This window comes from Pteronotus mesoamericanus, unplaced genomic scaffold (assembly GCF_021234165.1).
Source record: "Pteronotus mesoamericanus isolate MK-2021 breed Mesoamerican mustached bat unplaced genomic scaffold, CSHL_Meso_final contig_33, whole genome shotgun sequence".
NCBI classification, from domain to species: Eukaryota; Metazoa; Chordata; class Mammalia; order Chiroptera; family Mormoopidae; genus Pteronotus; species Pteronotus mesoamericanus.
The window spans coordinates 10,765,207-10,789,633 of NW_026555135.1; the positions used below are offsets into that span (position 1 = coordinate 10,765,207).

Consider the following 24,427-nt stretch of genomic DNA (forward strand, 5'->3'; position numbering starts at 1 on the left):
TAACAATATCAAATATCTAAACCAGTGGTTCTCAATTCTAGCAGACCCTAACTTTCCATTTTATAATACATGTTTGTAATACCCTCCTTTCTCCATCTGAAATGAAATTCATAGATAATACAACTGCCTATACATAATTTTTATATAATGCCCTCACTTAAGTAAAAGGAGAAATATAAAGAAATTACTTTTTGTTAAAATGTTTTCAATAGGCAATCTATGAGTTCAACTATAGTAGAAAATGTAATACAGTAGTCAAATGCTTACATATACTTATAATGAGTAAACGTAGATTTAAGTGGAATAAAAAGACCATATACCATTTCTTATAAGAATCATAGGGAAAGTGACAGAGCAGACATGTAATGGATTCTAGATTGAAAATCAGTGTTAAAAGTAATAACACATCACTTATATATAAGAGATCAAAGGAAATAACTTTAATTGAAATGTAGATGATCTAACAATATTGCCAATAGTTAAAGTAAAAATGTAAATAGAGAATATAAAAATGTCATATTTTTGCAAACAAACTTGGCCCTTATTTATAACTTTAGCATCAAAATAATTGCATTTATATATAGAGAAGACCAGTGATAGTTTATTATCTATCATCTATCTATCTATCTATCTATCTAACTATTAATTATCTCTATCCCTATTTCTAGCTGTGTCTTTACCCCTGTTTGGAATTCTCCCTAACGTAAAAGTATACATTAATTTCAAGTACTTCAAAAGACCTTAGAACTTTACCCTTTGACCAAAAAAAAAACAAAAAAGAAAAAAAAGGGAATGGGTAATGGATATAAACAAATAAAACAATTTTATCAACCTAAAGGCTTATAGGGAAATTGAGGGTAGATGACCTTTGGGATAATATCACAGTGATATTGAAAACAAAAGAAAATGCTAAGTAAATAATTTCAGATATTTTTTATAAAACAGATTTCTTATTGTGTGATAAAATATTTTTAAAATTAACATATGATATAGCAATCAAATTAATTATTTTTAAAACAATCTTATTAATGCAATTTGGTGAGATCTGTGTATTCACGTTTCCACCAATTTGAAATCTTTGGGTCTAGGTTTATTCAAAAGATCCTTGAGTCTCTTCAGTTATATATTTATAGGTGACGTACAACTGTAGTCCAGTTCAGGAGGGGTGTATCAGTGACACAAATGCCTAGAGCACCAGCTCTATAAGGATGGGATTTTCCAAATTGGGAATTGACTCCTGATAAAATTCCTAACAGAACAAAGTACAACAATTTGCACAGGAGTTACATTCCCAGAATATTTCCCAATTATTAAATCCTTTCAGAAAATACTTTGCATTTGTTTGTAAAACTGAATTTGATATTGAAGGCTTAGAAAATCATAAACTAAAGACATCTTCATGAATATCCAGTGGGCTGTGAACAACTGTGCAGTACATGGGACAAGTCTTCATTGTGCAGGACTGTTCTTCACATTACAGCGCATTTAACATCCCTGTCCCCCTTCTCCTAAATGCCAGTCATTATCCACACATAAATACCTCCATGCATTTCTAAAATAATTTTTAGTGGCTCTCCTCTCTCCTTATTTCCTTGGGGACTGTTGGTCTGAATTATGAGATAGTAGAAATTAGGTTCATGTAATTTTTTTCCTATAATGCCCAACACTGCTTTATCAACAAATTGCATGCTTAATAATCTCCTGTCAATAATTACACTTCATGAAGATGAGCACATAAGGGCTGAGAAAAGCAGTGCAGCTTGAAACAGTAAAAAGAGAACTCAATTCCGAGTTCAAAAACATTGATCAATTTTGTTGCAAACTGAATGACCTTGTGCAAGTCTTAACTTTTCCAGGCTTCTGGTTCTACTCTGGAAAATATACTAATGACCTCCAAATTCCCATACTGCTCTAACATAATTATAAAACATTATATGTCTTTGGAAAATTAAAAGAATGGAACAGAGAAGAGAAAAGAGGAGAATAAAATCAGGCAAGGCTACATTTATGACAGATAAAACTATCAGAAAAAGGAAGAGGACAGACAATGGATATGGTAGAGTTAAAGAGAGATACTTGCTACTTGGCATGATAGATACACAGTTAGCAGACTATGTGTATGTGATTCACATTCAGTAATGTGAGATGATGCTCTTTGACTTAAGGACAGGCAATGTCTACATGCACTTTTATTTTAAATTTACATTAAGTTTGTACTGGGGTACATGGTTCCTAATTCCTCACCATAGATTTCACAAAACATGGAAGGAGATTTGACGTAGGGTGGTAAACACACAATGCAATATACAGATGACTTGAAACCTATGTAATTTTATTAACCAACACCACCCCAATCCATTTGATAAAATTTTTCTTAGAAAACTTGCAAGACTGAATCAAAACTGTAAATAACCATCGATTATGAAGTCTTTCTAGAAGCGAGTATCCTATTCTGGTGTCAGTGCTGTGGGACCAACTCCAGCTGGTTTAGATCAGCACAGCTCTTAACCTCGATCAGAGAGGACAGGGCTCTTTAGGGGCCCAACAAGCTCAGGGTTCTTGAGACCAGAAAATGAAGGAGACTGGGGAAATCTGAGGCGCGGCGAGAGGGTGCCAGTCCTCCCATCCATGTAAAATACTCAAATCCCGTATGAACATTTTCCGTTAAATTAGAGGATTAAAGAGGTCTCTGGGAGTATTCTGCTTCCCAGAGTACCTCAATGAGGTCCTTCTGCAAGGTACGACAGAAAGATGAAGGGGGTCATTTGAAACTAGTTCTGCCCTTATCATCTGTGCCATCATGAGCAAATTACTCTTAACCTTAATTTCCACATCTATAAAGTGGGGATTACAATATAACTCTTTTAGTGTTGTCGGGAGAACTCAAAGAAATGACTAATGCAAAGCCCCTAACAGTGCTTCACACATTGTAGATACTGTGAGTGCTCAATAAATATGTCATCTCTGCTCTTTTCTCTTCCACCATCTGCACTCTTTTTCTCCTTGTCCTGCCCTTGAAAGGCTGCTTTGCTGATGTCAGCGTCCAGAAGCAGGGGTGCCCGGAGTGTTGACAAAGTGGCTTCAGGTCTGCCCATGGAATGCTTAATTCCTTCTGTAAAATACCTCTTATTCTTTTCTGTTTCCCTTGCCTGGGGCCTGCTGGTGTTTTCCAGAGTCTAAAAAATCTTATTGTTCTTTCTTGGTAAGGGGCTCTCTTTTTAGAAGGAATCAGCAGAAGCCACCACAGAGTTAAAACAAGTTGTCAGGTCTTTCTGGCTGGGCAGAAGCTGAGCTCGAGATTTCAGCCTAGGGCAACTCTACTTCTTGGACTCAAAAGTCCTCTGCACTCAAGTTGCTGCAAACTGCTGTTTCTGGAGGAGCTTCAAAGGTACTATTAGAGAAGATTTACAGGTTTTGGCTAAATATTTCAAATGCAATTGTTCTAGCAGAATATTACCAAGAAAATCTAATATCACCTACCTCTGAATCCAAGTTTATGGGAATGCTACTTCATCAATACAATTCCATTTTATATGATTTTTTTTTTTTTTTTTTTTTTTTTTTTTAGTGTGGACTGTTGTGAATCTCTGAGAACCCTGAAGGACAAAATGTCACTTCATCATCATGTAGTACTGGGCCAAATGTTTCTGGACAGTTGGCTAGCTTAACCTTCATTGTTATAAGTAAGACATCAGAAAATTCAGTAGACAAGCTAGCGGTTCTAATAAAAGACCTCCATAATAATAATTAATTTTATGGGTAATAAGGTTTTCAGGTTTAAAAAATGCAATTTGGATATTACTAGTAATATAAATACTTTTCAACTGGAAAATTTCTGTGTTCTAAGTAACATGCAGGACTCTTCAGGTATTTTCAATTCGTGTTATATTTTCCAACAATATAATTTTATCATCCTAAATACTACAAAGGCCACAAATGAATCTTAAAGAGGTTAAACAAGTGAAGTCACATAGAGCTAGCAAGTTCAAACTTAGGATCATCTATCTTTAATGCACACATCCTTTCCAAAGTGTTTCTCATTAATTAAAGGTTGTCAGTTGACAGTCATTGAATATTAGTATTGGCAGAGAGAAGTAGGTTCATTTAGAGAAAATCAGTGTTGTCAGAAGCAGAGAACTGAGGCCCAGAAGGGTATAATGACCATGAAGCCTCACACATACAGGGTGGCAGAGCAGGCACCGGGACCCTTTTGTGACTTTTTGCTGCCGACTCAATGGAGTCCTCATCAAGGTCCACCAGGCCTTCTGTGACCAATCCCCACTCACCTCTCTATGGGCACACAGCACCAGGAGCAATTCCATGCAGGTCCCAGGTGTCACATGTGTGTGTTTGTTATTTTTTCTCAAAAGCATATTTCTTTTTGCCAACTTAATAAGCACAAATGTTTTTCAAGATTTAATTCAATTCAGCCCAAGAATTACTACCTCTATGAAGTCTTCACAGACTCATTTCTCTTCTTTCCCCAGAAAATCAGGTATAATAAATTACAGAATAGCTTAATAATAATCGACATTTTGGGAACTTGTTATTCATTCATTGCACAAATATTCATTCATTTACTGAGCCTGTGCTGTATATAAGCTTTGTGCTAAGTGCTTTACATGTATTATGTTAATCATCTCTCACCACAGTAATATCAGTTAGGGCTACTTTTATCCTCATTTAACAAAACAGAAAACCCAGGCCTAAAGAGATGACATATTTTTTTTTTTAAAGTATCTTGCTTTCCAACTTTTCTGTGGTTCCTTTGTGTCCAAATATACATTTACTATGGAATTTGCAATACTCCATAGAACTTTGTTTCACTTCCAAATCGTGATTTATGATAGCATAATTCTGTGTCTATAATGATATATGTGTATTTGCTAAATATTATATACCATTAAAAGCCATAAACTACACAATGGTAGGATAGTATCTACTTTGTTTACTATTATATCCACTACCCACAGGGCCTGACAGACTGGCACATAGTAGGCACTCAGGAAATAGTTAAATAAATAAATTAAGAATGAATGCATAAATCACTAGTCTCTAAATCACTGTTCTGTGCTGCCTCCCTGGATTAGTCTGCATTGGGGAGAAACGCCACATAAGCAATGATGGACATGTTTTTTTATTTGCTTCCCGCCCCCGCCCCACCAAGGCCAACATTATTACCTTAGAAGTGCATTCTAGAACTCATTTCTGGGCTCTATAATTTTCCATTTTCTTACCTATTATTATGGTTATATTAATTCTACAGATCCAAATGGAATGAAAACTGATTGGAGAATGGACAGAGCTGTTTTTAAGTCCTGCTGAGGGACAACATAATGACAGAGTCCTGTTAGTACACAGCACCCCAAATAACAGGAGTTTGGCAAAGAGCTTGGAGGCCACTCAAGTCATTACTATGCCTTCTATAACAGCAGCCGGAAGTCACACCGCTGATTCCCATGTGATACAGCAAACATCTCGGAGGGCAGGATCCCTGCTCCCAGACATTTAACAGCCCTCAGGCACGTTCTGTACCACATGTGGGTCCCTAGGCTATTCTCAAACATGCACTCTCCTTCTTTCTGCTTTATCAGGGATTCTAATGTTTAGTATATTAGCCCCTACCCTTTGTTTTACAAGATTTCCTACAATAGCTAGTTAATTTAAGGGGTAAAAATAGTATAACAAAATTCTGAAAACAGACTTAATTTTAATTAATGCATATTCATACAAACTTACAAGCTCTTATTTCTGTGATAGTTTTACATGGTCATATAGTACATACATATATCTGTATAATTCAAATATCCAATATATTCTGAAGTTGCATATGTAAATGAATACCAACAGACATACATATTAAATACATATCACCCCTTTGAGTACCTATCAAAAATAAAGGAAATATACTTTATACAGAGAAAATAAAATATTTTTTGTGAAACAAGCTAGTATATTCTAGGTAAAAAGTATATAGAACATTACTTTTTATATGTGTCTATATATGAATGTATACATGTATGTATATTTATATACATGCTTTTGTATACATAAATTATTAATATATGCAATACAAGTATTTAAGTATTATAGAGATTTAAATACATATAATAAAATTATGAACATATGTATATACAGACAAATAAAAAACTATTCAACATAATATATTTGCAAAGGTACAAGAGTGGAATAAAGAAAGAAATTGATCAGTCTAGCTAAGCACCTTTATGACACTGAAATGATAAAAGACTGAAAGGATCGGGTAAAAGTCACAACAATGAAGACTCTAAAAGATACAGTATTTTAGCTCCAATATTTAAGGACTACTGTTTTTCCTAGCCAATAATAAAGCATATGTGAATAAAAGAGAAAATGTATAGAAATGTGTATTCAAAGTAATAATAGGAGACGGTTTTTGCTTCAATTTACTGCCTTGTCATATGTCACTGGATCTTTAATTGTAAGAGCAGACTCTATTTCAATCCTTTAAGACATTAAATAGGTATAAATTTAAAGCAAGTAGGAGGTTGACTTTGTTAAAAACCAAGGAAAAGAAAAGTTTCTTTTGGTTGATGAAAAATGTATCAAGGGTTTTAGAGAATACTTATTACAATGCAGTATTAGAAATTTTGTTGGGAAGATTATCATTTATGAAGTAAAATTTTATTAAATATTGGATAAAAATTGCAACAATAAAGCAAGTTAGCTTATTTTACTCTAAACCAAGTTTGCTTTTTCTATTCTGTAAAAAAACCATCAACTAGATAGATGCGAGTTTGTCTGCTTTGCCTCTGTGAGCCTTGAGAATGCAGTCAATACAGACATGTACGTTAAAGACATTTAAACATAAGTATTTGCTAAAGACTGTATAGAGGCTTCAAAATGGTCCACTGTTTCCTCAGTTTGGGACTGATGCTAACTTTAAAAATTAACTGAGTTCTAAATGTCAAGCTCCATTTCAAGCTGAATTAATTTAATACTATAATGACAATATATTCTTGATTTAAATCAGGATGCTAAGATGCCTGATGTAATGCAACACAAGCCATATATTTGGCCAGTTATATGTAACTATATCATTAAGTTCTAGTGATACATGATATTCTTAGAAGTACTTTTTATAAAACTAATATTAACATTAGAATGTTTTCTACAACTCTCAGATCATAATGTTTTACTCATGATCAATATTCACTTCTCAATTATGCTAAAAGCAAATTAAAATCAAGAAAGATTTTTTTTTTGCAAACACAGCTTTTCTTTGTTTAATGCATATTTAAGAACAGCCGTTGTTTTGTACTTATGACAGTGATTACAGGTGCATTTTACTTATATTTTACAGCAGTTACAGAAAGTTGTTTTCTCTCTCTGGACGGAAGCAGAGAAAATAAACCAATTTATTTTCTAGTAAAATGCTAGTTGTTTGGGGGTAAGAATAAGTTAGGAATCCAATGAAGGGAATCTGCATATCTGCCTCAGAAATGCATTCTAGGAGAGTTTTTAATATAAATAACCTATTGCTTCTCTATAAAAAAAAGAAATGTTTCATTAGTTTATTCTGAATGCAATCATCCTGTAGCTTGCTTTGAATTATTCTTTTTGTTCATAAAATAGATTATTTAGCATAAACCAATTCTCTTCTCTGTTACTAAAAAGGCATATAGAATAAAATTAGAATAGTATACTTCAAATCATTACTTTCCATAACTGAAATCTATGTTCTTTTATCTTTAAAGAGATGGATAGTGTCTGCTTAAAGTTCTTTTTCTCTTCCTTAAACAACAAACAAAAACCCTAAGCCAGACAGAACAGAAAAGTTAAAAATGATTAGAAGTAGAAGTACAGCTAAAAGACTGTGATGCAGAAAAGTAAAATCAGCTGAGAACTAGAAAAGTTGAACTTGGGGAAAAGTCACTAAAAGAACCTTAGCACCGCATCCCTGGACTTTCACTGGCCATCCAGAGGACTGAGCCCACAAAATTCTGTGAAAATGACAGCATTTCTTGCCCTACCCTTTTCCAAACAGGCCTCCCCAGTCAGCAAGGAGGACTCAGCAAAGTTTCCAAGCCATCCTAACCTTACACAACTTGCTCTCAGTTTCTTCTGATACTCAGGGGAAAGTCATAAGGAAAAGGCTCACCTGTGCTGGGCTGAACCAACCATGTGGGCAGGCACAGTGCTCCCCACAAGTGCCCTTGCCCTTGGTGCTCGTCTTGTGGGGACTTTTCCGCATACTGTCCCACAAGGTGACCAGCTTGGTCCTGTTTGAAGGTGGTCCCACAGGTCCTGAAGAGGGCATGGTCTGAGAATTGTACCCAAGCCCCTGAGGGCTCCTCTGCCAGCCACAAGCGCAGTGGGCATCCCTGATCAGTGTGGGTGCACTCCTGCCGGCATCCATCCCATCGGACCCCCGGCTGCAGCTGTGTTGCTTGGTGAGGTATGCATTCATACTGCACTGATGCCTACTCTTTCCTTTGGTCAGCTCTGCACAGGAATGTCTCCTCCCTCACACCCCTTTCTTCCAGGCAGTTGTAAAAGTCTTTTTTTTTTCTCGCGTGGATCCCTCAGTATCTTTGACAGCTGCTATAAGCAGTGCATCGTGGGAGCAGTGGGAGCAGCGAGAGCAGCTCTGCACAGCATTATCTGCGGGCTGGTAGCTCTTTGTCAATAGATGACTCAACTCACAGAGCAACTTGACAGTATCCCTGCTCTAGGCAGAAGCAATCAATGCTCCACACAGCTGGGCTACAAAACTGTACACTGTGTTTCAAACCCTTTTTGGATGGAGCCCCACAGTAAAGAATATTCTCTGCAATTTGGCATTCTGGCATTTCCCTCTCCTGGCTGATCCCCACACAAAATATAGACCTCAGGAAAGAGAGCTTCTTATCACACTAGCAGGACCCTTTTTTTTCTGGAAAGAATGCATCTAGGCTGAAACAATATAGCACAAGCAAATTAAAATGATGGGAAAGTTACCCTGTCAAGGAATTTCCAACATTTACAGGAATCACTTGTCTAGAGAGATATTTGCCAAGACAGACCAAATCATGAGGTAACTAAATAAGAGCATCAATATTAATTCTAGAGAACCTCAATTCTTTTAGAAAAATCACTGAGATCACAGAGTGATACTAGAATCCTTTAAAACTTGGAAGTTTAATGTGTGTTAGATCATGATTATACATTATAATCTAAGCATAATTTCTTTATGCTATGGACCACTATTCATTCTTTCTGATTTGAAATAAAGCAATTTTCAAAGTTCAAAACTGATCGGTTGGCTTATTTTAACACAGTGTTTTTCTTTACCCAAAATTATTCTGAGGATTTCCTTTCAAATACTTTACCACAACAAATACATTCACCACAGAGAAAGTCTGCATTTTAAAGTGAAAGACACATCCAACTCTGCCATCCAGTATTTTGGTTTCCAAAGACAGAATTTTCAAATTCTTTCACTGAAAAATAAGTGAAATCTCTCCAATTTAAAGCAATTGACTTCCAGAGAGGACATGATTGTTTTAAAATTGTAGTATGGTTATAGAAGTCATCCATAGTATTTTCAGTAAAGGGAAAGGCATTTAGAATTTCTATTCTGCTTGAAACTTTCCCTATCTGTAATGTAAATATCTATCCTTATCACATATCCCTAAAGAAATAACTTCTGTTTGATTGGGAAGCAAGCTGCCATCCATGCAGCACCAAACAATGATGATATAATCCCATGATATAACAATTTTATCTACAGACTATCCGATACCATTAGATCAACCATCTCAGTGCACTGACCAAGGACTGGGGTAGAGTAGACCTCGTTTCTCACTCAGCTGGCCAAGTTATTATTTCAAAGGTCAGGATTATATCTTATTCTACATTTCAATAGTGGGATCTGCTAGATAAATCGTTGTTGTTTATAAAAATCCTGAAAAAAAGAAGCAGGATCTTTTCTTTTGGCGTATCTCCACAAAAGTGTCCTTTTCCAAATTCCACATGAGAGGCTGACATTAGTACCTTGCTTGGCACAGTAGACATCCGAAACATCTTTGATAAATTATTATAACCCACATGAATAAATTCCAAAGGCAGGCCCAGGACCATTACTGATCATTTTTTTTCCCCGAACATCTAGCATGCCAACTGCTCAGCACATAGCAGACTTATAGATTTAAAAAAAAAATGGATATATGGATGGTTGGGTGGATGTATAAATAGAAGGAAAGAGTACAGGAATGAAGGAGTTGACCAACATTTTTTTTTTATACAATATTTAATTCAGCACAACTCCAGAAACAAGCTCTTCCATTAAGGTTAGTTTCAGTGCTGGCTTTTCAGTGTTAAAGAAATTTGCCCCCAAAATATAAAGACTTGAACTATTGGAAAGAAATAATGGTGGCATTATGGTCTTTCTTCCTGAAAGAAAACCAAGCAGTCCATATCAGTCCTTAAAAACAATGAAATTGAGGCAAATAGATCATTATGTGATACTCAGTAGGGAAAAGAGATGAAAATCATTTCTTTTTCTCTTTCTTTCTTTTTCTACTTCTTTAGGCTTCATCAGTGGTTAATGCCTGAAATAATTTCTTGATCAAAGAAGCCCTAGAGAACTTCGTGTATTTGTCTGGTGTCACTGTGATGCATGGCTGTAGAGTGGGAGTTGATGTGATGTGGCAATATCATTACCCCTAAACGCAAATGTTGGCAAGTGGTAACTTTGGCTCTCTCCAATCTTATCCAACCATAGATGCTTCTTTAGTTTTTCAGACAGGTGTCATTGCTCAAAGGCTCATTGGCATCTCACCAATTTACCTCTCAACTATGTGAATCAGTCTGCACAGGAGTAAGTCAGTGTGACTCCATTGTAATTTTGTAATAGCGTGTGCAGCTTACAAGACAGAAAATTTCTCAGTTGGGCACTACTCAAAGATATTATAAATCTTCATAGGAACACTAAATTGCTATGAATGGATTGTTTGTAATGAGCTATTTCTTCTCACCACAAGGACAACTGAATTCTTATTTTAATAACCTCAGCATGTCATTTCTATGTTGATACCTATGCTGCATAACTAATATTACTTTTCTTGGAAGATCTTAAAGACTATAACAAACTTTTGTTAAACTCATTACAAGACTATATTGAAATAACTCTTTCACTGTAATACATGTAAAATAATTCCAGCTTTCTGCCTTCCCCTCTCCCCTCAATTACTTTTTCTTTTCAAACATGACATTTGGCTTTCCAAGTCTGAGGACAGACCACTTAAACAGATAAGTATGTTCAACTAACCCACTGTACTATAAGACAGACCTACTAATTAAAGATAATTCAATTTGATCAACTGTAATTGGACAATTGTAATGACCATGAGATGACATGGAATTCTGGCCAAACAAGAATTAGTGGTGCACGAGTGCACCTCCCACTTATCATTGTGATTTAACATGGGCAGATGGTGCACAGGGCAATGCCTAGATGAGATATATCTTAGTGACCTCTCTCTGACCTCTTACTGTCTGAATAGAACAGCCACTAGTTTTAAAGCAGAAGCTTAAAATTAATATCCTGGCTTGATTTGTTTAAAATGAAATAGCAATGATGACTTACTAAATAAATTGTGCCATACTAAAACACTATGCAGATATATATTTTTCCAGATAAAATTTCCTTCTGGCTCTCTCTGCATAAGGGAAATGAACATATTAATTACAAAAGAAGAGCAGAAGCCCTTTACCATCCAAAAGTAATGTGTTAAAGAATCACAAAATGATATAAAGTATTAGATACAATTTATCTTGATTTAAAAATTGTATGTAGCCTACTCCTGTGACTGCAAGGACTAGAGATGTTATAAATGCTAACAAATTAATATTCTTGTACACCTAATAACTTTCAGCCTAGGCAATCTCCAGATGCAATTGCATTTACCTTTCAAAATAAGATAAATAAGATATTTCAAAACAATTTGAAAATAAGAGAAACCAAGAATATTTAAAGTATTTTAGGCTCTAAAATTATTTCCAAAATACTTAAACCAATTTAGTCATAAATCTCAGGAGGCAAAGCAAGAAGGAATGGACAGTGAGGAAGGATACACGTTTAATTTCTACAGAAATTTAACTGGGACATAGACTTTAATAAGAAGTAAAAAAGTTTAAAAATGTCCCATATTCTCACTGATATACTTGGATTTTGGTGGGTGTTGAGGAAAGGAGATTAATTTGAGTTGATGTATGACTGAATTGTAAGACAGATTTCAGGAAGTGATTTATTATATTCTAAAACAGTAACACTATTGGAGAAATTAGAACACAAGTTATGTGAAATTTCTTAGAGATTCTGAAAAGAATACTAATGGAAAGAGAAAAATCATATATAATTTACATATTTTAGCAATTGAATCTAAGTAGTGAACTATACTAGTACAAGAAACTTGTTCTCATCCTTCAGGATGAGACTAATGCCACTTCTGTGAATCTTTCCAGACAACCCTGGCATGTTCAGTTACACTCTACAAAATGTGAATACTTGTAGATGTAAATATCTTTCAGTTATCTATTTCTCTTAATCACCATGCCAACCACCCTGGTTGAAGCTATCATCATTTCTCTGTAGAACCGGTGAAAACAGCTTCCTAACTGGTCTCTGGCCTCCACCCGTACTGCAGTCCATTCTCACACAGTGGCCAGAGCGAATTCTCCTAAAATGTGAATGCTATCAGGACCTACTCTGATTAATACCTGTCAACAAAATCTCATTCTCTGAGATCTTTATCCCCATAGACAGCAGAGCTTTAAAGTGGCTTGCATGGTCCTTAATCGTGTCCCGTGTGACCTGGTCTCTTGTGCCTTTACCAGTCTCATCTGTGCCTCACCCCTCGCACCATCCACCCTCCAACCACGCAGGCCTTGGCTACCTGATGGCCCTTGCACATGCCCTCTTCCCCTCTCTACATGTTCACAAAATTCATTCTTACTCACCCTTCTATAAGGCGCATCAAGAGACACCTCCCAAAAGCCACCCCAAGGAAACGCACAATACACTCGAGAATTGTGAGCCTACTAGGCAACACAGCTCTAAAACAAGTCTCCAGGCCTTCCTTCCCACCAGATTGTCATCCCGAAGACTCTTCTATTTAGAAATTCTAGAGCTCTTCCTGTCTTCCAGAGCCCAGCTCAACTGTCACCTTCCCAAGAAAGCATTCCCTGGACACTGTGCCCCAGCCCTTTTCCAGAACAGATCAGTCATCCTCCCATTATAAACACCCATTTAGCACTTGTGCTTTTCTATTTCAACACTTAGATGATTGTATTTAAAATAATATAATCATCTAAGTGCCAATACAAAAGAACCTATGCACCCCAATGTTCATAGCAGCACAATTTACAACAGCCAAGTGTTGGAAGCAACCTAAATGCCCATCAGTAGATGACTGGATCAAAAAATTATGGTACATATACAAAATGGAATACTACGCAGCAGAAAGAAAAAAGAAGTACTAAACTTTGCGACAGCATGGATGGAACTGGAGAGCATCATGCTAAGCGAAATAACCCAGGGGGTGAAAGACAAATACCATATGATCTCACCTATAAGCGGAACCTAACCAACAATGCAAAGAAGCAAGGCAAATATGACCAGCAACACTGAAAGGAAAAGAAATCAACAGAGACAAGAGGGAAGGGGACGCAGGGAAAGGGAAGGGAAGGGGAAAGTCAAGGAACATATAGCAAGGACTCATGGACAAAACCAAAGGGGAAGAGCTGAGGGAGGGAAGGTGGGAGGGGGCAAGGGAAAGAGGTGGGGGGAAGGCAGAGACAAATGTATTTAAAAAGTAAATAAATTTAAAAAAAAAGAAAAGAAAAGCAAACATCGCAAAAAAAAAAACAAAAAAAATTTCCATAATAAAAGGCAAAACTCAAAAAAAAATAAAATAAAATAATAATTACACTATTACATGTTTTATGCCTTTCTCCTCAATCAGAATGTAAGTAATAACCATTGAGTGTGGAGAGGGTCCTTGTTTTGGTGCCCGCATCCTCTGAACCAAACAGAAAGTAAGTGTTTATTATTTATCAAAATAAATCAAGCAAGAAAGAAGTTGAAATTGTCTTTCAGTAGTTATACCAACATTGGTATTCAGGTCTGTCTTCTACCTCTCAGTGCAAAACGAATAAATAACCATTTTGAATTCAAACATAAAATAGAAATGCGCTCTTAAGGTCATTTAAGTGAAACAGTCAGGGTGGTTGAGTGGTAAAAGTGGTATGCATTAACCCATTTTTCGACAAAATTTGTTAGTGGTCTTATAAAAAATTTAAACAGTTTTTGTTTATTTTAGTAAAATACTCATTCATATAAGCTATACCTCCTGACAGCTGTGATTTTCTAAGTATTTCCAAGTTGTTCTCCCTTTACAGCTAGATAGTGCAAAACGGGGAGTGGCTTCCCAACCAAAGCCAGTCAGTGGGACAGCAGGGAGAGAATCCCAAGTCCAAACACCAAAGTCTAGACCCTCTTAAAATGATATGACCAAAGGCACAGTGATTTCACAGGATGTTGAAAGGGTATATTAGAAAGAAGGAGAAGGGGAAGGGTCGAGTCAAGGAACATGTATAAAGGACCCATGGACAAAGACAATGGGAAGGCGGGGAGGATTGAAAGCGGAAGGTGAGGGGTAGGTGGGGCAGAGGAGAGTAATGTGGGAAAATGGGGACAACTGTGATTGAACAATAAAAAAACTTAAAGTAAATTATATTAAAGAGCAGAAAAGCAAGATGAAAAATCCTCTTCCTCCTCATTAAGCTAAAAAAAGTTAAAAAAAATAATTAAACAGCATTATTATTTATAACAAATACTTTAGATTTTTTTAAAATTGTGTTTAAAAATACATAATATATAGCGTCTGGCAAAAGTAATACCTGCTTGAGTGTGGTTAGTAGGGTACTAACATGGGTGTAATAAATTATAGTTTTAATTTGAACATTTCACCTAAAATGTCAATATGGTGTGTGTGAGTGTGATATTGTTATGTTACAGAATTACATGCTTATGGTTTTGTAACAAAAGTTTCTGTGGTAAGAAAGAGGTGTTATTTGTGCTGGACCCTGTAGCTGTACCTCCTTAACAAAATTAAAGTGTGAACTACAGTGTCATTAACCATATACACAATGTTGCACAGCAAATCTCTAGAATATTTTGAACATGTATTACTAAAATTCTATTCCTTTTAAACAGCGTCTCCTCATTTCCCCCTTCTCTCAGGCCCTGGCCACCACCATCCTACTTCTTGCTTCTATGAATTCACTACTTTAGATACCTCATATAATATAAATAAAATCATGCAGTATTTGTCTTTCTCTGGCTGGCTTATTTCATTTAGCATTATGTCTTCCAAGTTCATCCATGCTGTGGCATGTGACAAGATTTTTTCCTTTTTATGAATGAATAATATTTTATTGTTTCTATATGCCACATTTTCTTTATTCATTCATCCGTCAATGGGTATTTAGGTTATATGAATATCTCAAGATCCTAATTTTGACTTTTTAAATGAATACACAGAAATGGTATTGTTTTATCATATGACAGTTTTCATTTTAATTTTTTGAGAAACCTCCATGTTTTTCATAGCTCAGCCATTTTACATTCCCACCAACAGGGCACAAGTGTTCCAACTTCTCCGCATCCTCGCCAACACCTATGTTCTGGTGGGTTTTTGTTGTTGTTGTTGTTGTTTTATAATGGTCATATTAACAGGTCTGAGATTTGTTTTTCTTTCTCGAGATTGTTTTTTATCTATCCAGGGTCTTTTATGTATCCATGTGAATTTTAGGATTGTCTTTTCTATTTCTGTAAAGAATCTCATTGGAATATTTACAGGGATTGCATTAAATTTGCAGATAGCTCTGTGTAGTATGGACATTTTTGAAATGTCTTCAGATGTATGAATAATCATTTGTGCTTTTTGTTTCATTCATTAATGTTTTGTAGGTTTTAGTGTAAAAATCTTTCATTACGTTAACCTCTTCCCTGTGTATTTTATTATTTTTGATGCTATTGTAAATCAGATTTTTTCTTAATTCCCCATTCAAATTGTTCATTGTTAGTGTGTATAAACAAATTTTTGTATGTTGATTTTGTGTCTTACAACTTTGATGAATTTGCTTATTAGTTGTACCAATTGTATATATTATCTTTATTGTTTTCTAAATATAAAATCATGTTACCTGTAAACAAAGACAGTTCTACAGTTTTACTTCTTTCTTTTTGATTTCAAAACCTTCTATTTGTTTTTCTTGCCTATTTGCTCTGGTTAGGACTTCCAGTATGTTCATTGACAGAGGTGAGAATGCGTATCCTTATTATCTTATTCCTGATAAGAGAAAATGCTTTCAGTTTTTCACCATTGAGCATGATGTTACCTGTCGGCTTTACATATGTGAACTTTATTGTGTTGAGGTAACTTCCTTCTATTCCTAGTTTGTTGAGTGTTTTCATCATAAAAGAATGTTAAAAAAATTTTTTTAAATTTAATTTATTTTCTTTATTTTTTCAAATACATTTGTCTCTGCCTTCCCCCATCACCTTCCCCTGCACCCTCCCCCCCTCAATCCTTCCCCTTTGGTTTTGTCCATGAGACCTTGCTACACATTCCCTGACCCTCCTATTCCCTTCCTTTCCCCCACCTCCACGTCCCCCCTTCCCTCCATCCCTCTTGTCTCTGTTCATTTCTTTTCCTTTCAGTGTTGTTGATCTTACTTTCCTTGCATCTTTGTATTGTTGGTTAGGTTCCGCTTATAGGAGAAATCATATGGTATTTGTCTTTCACCCCCTGGGTTATTTCGCTTAGCATAATGCTCTCCAGTTCCAGTCATGCTGTCGCGAAGTTTAGTAGTTCTTTTTTTCTTTCTGCTGCGTAGTATTCCATTGTGTAAATGTACCATAGTTTTTTGATCCAGTCATCTATTGACGGGCATTTAGGTTGCTTCCAACACTTGTAAAAGAATGTTAAAATTTGTCAATGATTTTCTACATCTGTTGAGATGATCATGTGGTTTTTATGCTTTTCTGTTAATGTGGTGTATCATTGATTTTTTTCTTTATTTTGAAACACCTTTGAGCATCAGGGATAAAGGACACTTGGTCATAGTGTATGATTTTTTTAATATGCTACTGAATTCAGTTTGCTGGTATTTTGTATAGAATTTTTCATTTATTTATCAGGTTTTCTTTCCTTGTGGTATCTTTTTCTGGTTTTGGTATCATAGTAACAAATATTTTTAGGAAGAGTTTGAGAATTGGCATTAATTCTTCTTTAAATGTTTGGTAGATTTCACCTGTGAATCCATCTGGCCATGGACTTCTTGGTTTGAGGCTCTTGATGACTGATTCAATCCCCTTACTAGTTATAGGTCTGTTCAGATTTTTTATTTTTCATGATTCAGTTTTCATAGGTTATAAGTTTCTAGAAGTTTTTTTTCTTTCAGGGTGTCCAATGTGTTGATGTATAATTTTTCATAGTAGTCCCACTCCTTTTAATTTCTGTGGCATCAGTTGTAACATCCCTTTCAGTTTCATTTTTATTTGAGTCTTTTCTTTTTAATTAGTGAATGCAGCTACAGGAGTGCCAGTTTTGCTTATTTAAAAAACAGTTCTTAGTTTTGTTGATTTTTTTCTATTGTTTTCATTCTCTACCTCATTTATTTTTGTTTTAATCCTAATTACTTCTTTTCTTTTGTTAACTTTAGCTTTACTGTGTTCTTATTTTTCTAGTTCTTTGAAGTATAAAGTTAGGTTGTTTACTTTAGATCTTTTTTCTTGTTTTAAGGTAAGCATTTATTACTATATTTCTCCTGCTTCCCTCTTTCTAATTCCTTGAGGTGTGGAGTTAGATTGTTCAATTTAGACATTTTTTTCATTTTAATGTAGACATTTATCACTATAAACTTTCTTTGTATTGTTTTTCCTTCAACCCATAAGTTCTGATTTTTTATTAGTCTCAAGATACTTTTGAATTTCCTATTTGCTTTCTACTTTGAACAATTGATTATTCAAGAATCTAGTTTGTAATTTCCAAATGTTTGTGAATTTTCCTGTTTTCCTTTGTTATTGACATTTAGTTTCATTCCATTAGAGTTGAAAAATAGTTCATTTAATTTCAATCTTCTTAAGTTTGTTAAGACTTGTGTTGTGAGCTAACAATGATAAATCCTATAGAATGTTTCTTGTGTACTTAGAAGAATGTGTATTCTGCTGCTATTGGATGAAATAGCTCTCTATCTATAGTCTTGTTAATTCCATTTACTTATTGATCTTCTATCTAGATGTTTTATTGATTATTGAAAGTCAGGTGTTGAAATCTTTTACTATTATGGTGTTGCTATTTATTTCTCTCTTTAGTTCTGTCAATGTTTGTTTCATATGTTTGGATGTTCTGATGTTGGTTGGGTACATACAAATTTATACGTTATATTTTCTTGGAAAATTGACCCTTTCATCATTATATAATGTTTTTTTCTTTGTCTGTCTTGATAGTTCTTGACTTAGTCTATTTGTCTGATATAAATAAGGTCACCCCTGCTATATGCTGGCTACCATTTGCATGAAATATCTTTTATCATAATTTCACTTTCAGCTTATCTGTGTCCTTAAATCTAAAGTGAGTCTCATGGACAGCATATAGTTTAATCTTATATTTATTATCCATTCAGCCACTCTATGTCTTTTGATTGTAGGTATTAACCTATTTATATTTAAATAAATTATTGATAAGAAAGAACTTACTATTGTCATCTTATTATTTTTTTCTGTCTGTTTTATAGCTTTCTTATGCATCTTCTATTCTCTCGCTATCTTCCTTTGTGTTTCATTGATATTTTTTGTAGTGGCATGATTTGATTCCTTTGTCATTTTTTGTGTATCTTCTATAGGTATTTTCTCTGTGGTTACCTAGGGCTTACACAAAACACATTATAGCTATAGCAATCTATTTTAAACTAATAAGCTGATAACAATTTAATTTCAATTATATACTCTACACTTTTACTTTCCCCCATACTTTGTCATAAATGTCATGAATTACATATTTCGTATTGTGCACCATTAACATATTTTTATAGTTATAGTTATTTTTTATACTTTTAATTTATTTAGTTATATAATACAGGAACTTTAGCACTAAGCACTGAGTTTAGTGCATAGTTATATATGTTCTTGTCCAAGCTTTAATCAACTTAAAAGTTAATTTAAATCTTTAAAGGATATTGATTTAAATGGGAGGAGGAACTCTCGGCTCTCAATCAGGACTCTTGGGAAACTAATATGTGTAACACTGTGCATGTATTGTTTCCAAGTGCGGTGTCCCCACTCTTCCACTGCTGGACGCCCAACTGACTCGTGTGTGCCAGGAGCAGACAGGGTAGTGTGGAGAGTATGGGGCCCACATGGAGCAAAGGCACATGCCATCCCCTGTTTTGAGTTTCGTGAGGGAGAAAATGCATGAACAAGAAAATGTGCAAAAATAATAAAAGAAAAAGGAAGGATGAGGAGAAAGGAAGGAAGAGAGGGAGGGAGCAAAAGAGAGAAAACAAAAATAAGAAAAGAAAGGAGGGAAGAACAGTCACAAGATGAGTAAAACTCTCTCTCAAAAAAGGTAAAACATAGAGTCAGGCTGAATGATGCTATGCACAGAATCAAAATGGAACAAATATGAATGGATCTTCCTCTGATCATGGAACAGCCTGGCTCATGCCACTGAGGTCCCCTTGAAGCAGTCTACCTGGTTTTTTGCAGTTGTCATACCCAGAATTGAAAGAGAACTATAATCTGGAATCAGTCTTTTTTTAGTATAAGATTTACATGCTCTTATTTTTCCCTGATCAATAATTGGTAATAGATATTTTTGAAATTTACCAAAAGCTTAAAAACCCTTCTGAGTTAAAAATAAGCCAGATTCTGACTTGTCAGAGGTAATTGATCTGTGGATTGGCCTGAAGGCAGGATTAATAGAAATGACAGGCCCCCTTCCAGCTGAACGGTCTGCTCTCCTTAGAGACTGACACTTTAGTAAAGTTTTACCTAAATTGGCTTTGTTTTAGCCTGTACATTTTAAATTCACTTTTAATTAATTCTCTTCTCTCTGATTCCACATTACCTTGCTTTTGTGTTTTCATTTCAACCAATAAATATTTATTGACCGCCTATCTGTACCATGAACTAAGCTAGTGATAAAGTAGTGAACTGTAGACTAGGTAACAATTTTGCAGGGCAGAATTCCTTGAACTAACAAATATGCCAAGTAACATACATACACGGACAATGTGAGGGATGTTTCCTGCAACTGAACCATTATGTTCCATTATGGTGAGTTTTATAATTATGTGTGGGCATGCTTATCTTTACTAGTAGATTATAAACTTCTCAGGAACAAAAAAAAAACCAAAAAACAAAAACATTTGCAAACTCACACCATCCTTGTCATTGCCTCACAATACAATTCTTATTGCTCAGTAAATACTTATTGATTTAAATTAGAAAATATGGGACTTGGCTTTAGAAAATGCTCTAGTTTCAGCTCTGCTGCTAACTAGCTTTCATTTTGGAGAAATTACTTTAACTTGCTGAGTTTCAATGACTCCTTTTGTAAAATTAAGGAAGTGGGCCAAGGAGTCTATGAAAGCACAGTGAGTGGTTGCTGAAGGACAGGCATAGCTGATGAGTGATGCCCTGTCAACATCTTTAGGTTTAATCACAGTGCCTCCCAAATAACTACAGAAATATAGACATAATATATTATTATTATAAACATTTAGGTTTATTATCACCTTAACACATAGAAAGGTGGTTTAAAAGTATGGCATGGTGAATTTTTTGGCTTATTCTCAATTTGATATTCGATAAGAGCTTGAGAAATAGGGGGGCAGTATGCTCAGTGGTTTGAAACATAGCCTCTAAGTCAGAATGTCATACCCGTTCCATCTCCGGCACTTATTCAGAGGCTAGGACAAGCACTTTCCCCCTCCCTAACTAGCTCTTCACAGCGCTCACCTAAGGGCTCAGAACATTTTAATTGCTGCATACATACCTGAAGTCTGATGAAATTTCACTGTTGTTTGGAATATTTTAAAAATGTTTTTGCATAATGTGATATAACTTTGTACAACATTTATGCACTCTTTTTGCCTATTCATAATAGAAGAGACATGAGCTCTCTGATTAGATTTCTGAGTTTGCTTATCCTCTCTGTGTCTCAGTTTTTTTTCTATACGTGAGGTGGGTGATACCCAATTCTATTCTCACAGAATTGATGTGAGAATAACATGAGTAAATTTCTGTAAAGCACTCAGTACAGTGCCTGGCACCAATGATGCACAACAAGCTTTATCTATCATGCTCTTCATCATCATTCCCATCATTAGCGCCCTCCACACTCCAATCATAAATCCCAGAGGCTGACATTAAAAAATTCTGCAGTGCTTATATACGGACACTCGGAGAAGGTCAATTGATTTCCATTGAATGTCAAAATTCCATATTGGTCCTAAACTTATCTTCCTAACTCCTATTTTTGAGCAAGTTATTCTCCCCCTGGGCTAGGTGCTAAATAATATCATCACTAGCAGCATATTTATCATTTGTTGAGTACTTAGAATGTGTCCTAAGCTTAGGTACTTCATTTGATCCTAATAACTCTGAGATGCCAATTTCAGATAATGATACTCGTTTAAAAAGATTCTATAATTTCCCATGGTCATACCATTGGTAATAAGAGAAACCAAGAATAAAATCAAGGTTCATATAATGCTACAGCATGTTGAGCTCTAGCATACAGAGCATGCCTGTGCATGAAAACCTGTGCAAATCATCTTCTGTCTCCATATATTTGACCCCCTTTACCTACTATGGGTGGTGGGCACACAATGCAATATATAGATTATGAATCTTAGAAATGTACACTTGAAACCTATGTAGTCTTATTAATCAATGTCATTCCAATAAGTTTAATAAAAATAAATATTCTATTAAAAAAAAACCTGTACAAAATAGCATCTCATTTTTATGTTAGACTTCGGTTTTTGAAAATACTGTTATATCCTTGATTTCTCTTAACCTCAATAGAAGGCAGGCCAGTGGAATAGCTGAAGATCATGATTATAAAATAATGTGACTAGGGTTAGACAGCTGATAAGCAATATTGTTGAAACCAGAATGCGAAGCCCAATGTTCAGCCTAAAATTTTTCCACTGTTCCATCCTGTTTTCTCACACAGCACTTTTTTTTTCTGAGGATGAACACATAACATCTTGTACTCCTTTTGCCATCAAAAAAAGGGTAAAAGATGAGGAACATTTAGTGAACCTAGAATTTAAGGTTTTAAGTTTAATGTTAGTAAAATAATTTGCGTTTTCCTTCTCTGTTTCTATTTATGATCGTAAGGAAAGGATTAAGCAAGATTTTGAGAGATCTGAAAGAAATATCTTCCTAAATTTGAATGTCTGGAATAAAAACAAAGTTTTTGCCTTAATTATATTTTACATACAGGTCCAGGAGCACCTGTAGTTTCTTGTAGCCATGATAAAGAGGTTCAAGTTTACATAAACCCATTTCTTCTGGCTGCAGAACAGCTTTAATCATAGCAGCTACTGTTACCATTTATTGATGATCTCCTATGAATGTGCCAAGAAATACACAGAATGGAGCTAATTCTCTGAACAGCCCTGAAAGTCAAATATTATTATATTATTTCCATTTCTAGATGAAAAAAATGGAGGTTTAGAGAAGTTAAATAACTGCTCAAGGTCATACAGGTATTAAATGGCAAAGTCATGATTCAAATCCAGGTCAGTCTGATTCCAAAATCTTTTTCTTACTCTATCATGTTGCTTTCCTCAAAGAAAAAAAAAGGTGAATCAAAGTGATGAGTCTTCTACCTTTGACTGATATAACTATTTTAAATGTTAAACTCTGAGTCAAGCTGTGGGGCTTTGGGAAAAGAACTCAAACTCTAATTATATAAAATCTATGTTGGTGAGAAGTCCAAACACAAATGAGTTATCAGCTACTTTGGGTGGAGTTCTTTGCCACCTGACAGCGAATATTCATTTAGGCCTGCTGGGCTAAATGAAATGCAGTATTGTACACCCAAATGCCAAAGTGCCTGCTGTGAGACCTTTCAGGCAAATCTTCTTTATTTTAGATTCCACTCATAAGCCAACAAAGCAGACATGATAGGCAAATTATTTGTGGGCTAGGTTCTGCAGAATTGATATTGGTCCCCAGACACCCTGCCTAGACCCTAGGGACTGAAGATATATTTTGGAGAATACACTTCATGCAAATTTATTAATGTGCAGTAAACAATAAAATCTTTTTTCTTGAAAGATCATTTATTTCATTCTTGGAATATCTTCTTCTGATGAAATTTGTGCAGCAAGAATGTACATCACTCTGTAAGCAATTTCCTAAATAATCATCAGCTAATAAAGAACAGTATAAAATCAATTATCTGATATTTCTCCTTCCTTCTTTTTAGAATTTCCCTTTGAGGACAACAACAGTGCTTGCCCTCTTCACACAGGTAATAGTAGCCAGTCTGAAGGGCAATAGGGGAACGTATTGCCTGCTTGCATCCAATCTTCTAGGTGGCCTTTTTCAACCGGGCACATCGGAAACAGCACCTCGCTCTGCCGGAAGCATATTACTAGTCAATACGGTTGCTGTGCCAGGGCAGGCAGGCCTCATTTCAGTTCCAGAAAGCATCAGTCCATTCAGGATAGAAATCAATGTCCTCCAAGGTAGAAAAGAAATTGAATTAAGGTCAGGAAAACTAACCCTTCAAGAAAGGCGCATCCCATAGGAAGTCCCAATTATAGAGCTTCAGTGCAGGTTCTTCATGAGGCTCAATAGAGCCCAGGTGAATAGCTCAGTAGACACTTTGCACCCCTGAATATCACGGACAGGTACCATTTGCAGTATGGCTTGCTTCTCAGACATCCCTGGCTCTCCTTATCCACTGCCTTTTGACTGTTCACATGCACAGTCCCTGTTGCCTACAAAGGAATTCTACAAGGATAAATGGGAAGGACTAATGTTCCTTTGGTGTCTAGGTCCAAGGAAAGATCTTTTGAAAACTGCACAAAGTGTTTCTGAAAATTAAATTGTGCTGTAAAGCATCTGTATTCCAAATGGCTCCTCAGCTAGTAAAACACAATCATTTTTGACTTAAATTAGGCTCTGACTAAAGTATGTTCTCTTATAATCTAGGGCTGTGTCAACCACTCAGTTCGGTCCATGACTGAACTGGCATTAGGTCAACAGTTTTTTCCTTGTGACATTGCTGATCTCTGCTATGTCCTTCTACTGGTCCAGAAAGGAGCTGGCCTCTTTCCAAAAATAATTTAAAGCAATCACTTCTGGTTCCTAATA

The 24,427-nt window shown here is 35.4% G+C and overlaps 1 protein-coding gene across 5 annotated transcripts in view; it reads right to left on the bottom strand.

Moving 5' to 3' along the window:
* The window catches only part of DLG2 (discs large MAGUK scaffold protein 2), an 839,012-nt gene that overhangs the window by 709,890 nt on the left and 104,695 nt on the right, over nt 1-24,427 (bottom strand). For 4 of the 5 annotated variants that reach the window (XM_054576359.1, XM_054576358.1, XM_054576357.1 and 1 more), the window contains exon 1: nt 8,141-8,449. The exons of the other annotated variant lie outside the window; for it this stretch is intronic. In XM_054576359.1, coding sequence (XP_054432334.1) covers nt 8,141-8,449 — 309 coding nt within the window. Of the gene's footprint in view, nt 1-8,140; nt 8,450-24,427 lie in introns of those variants that run through there. 5 annotated transcript variants of the gene reach the window in all.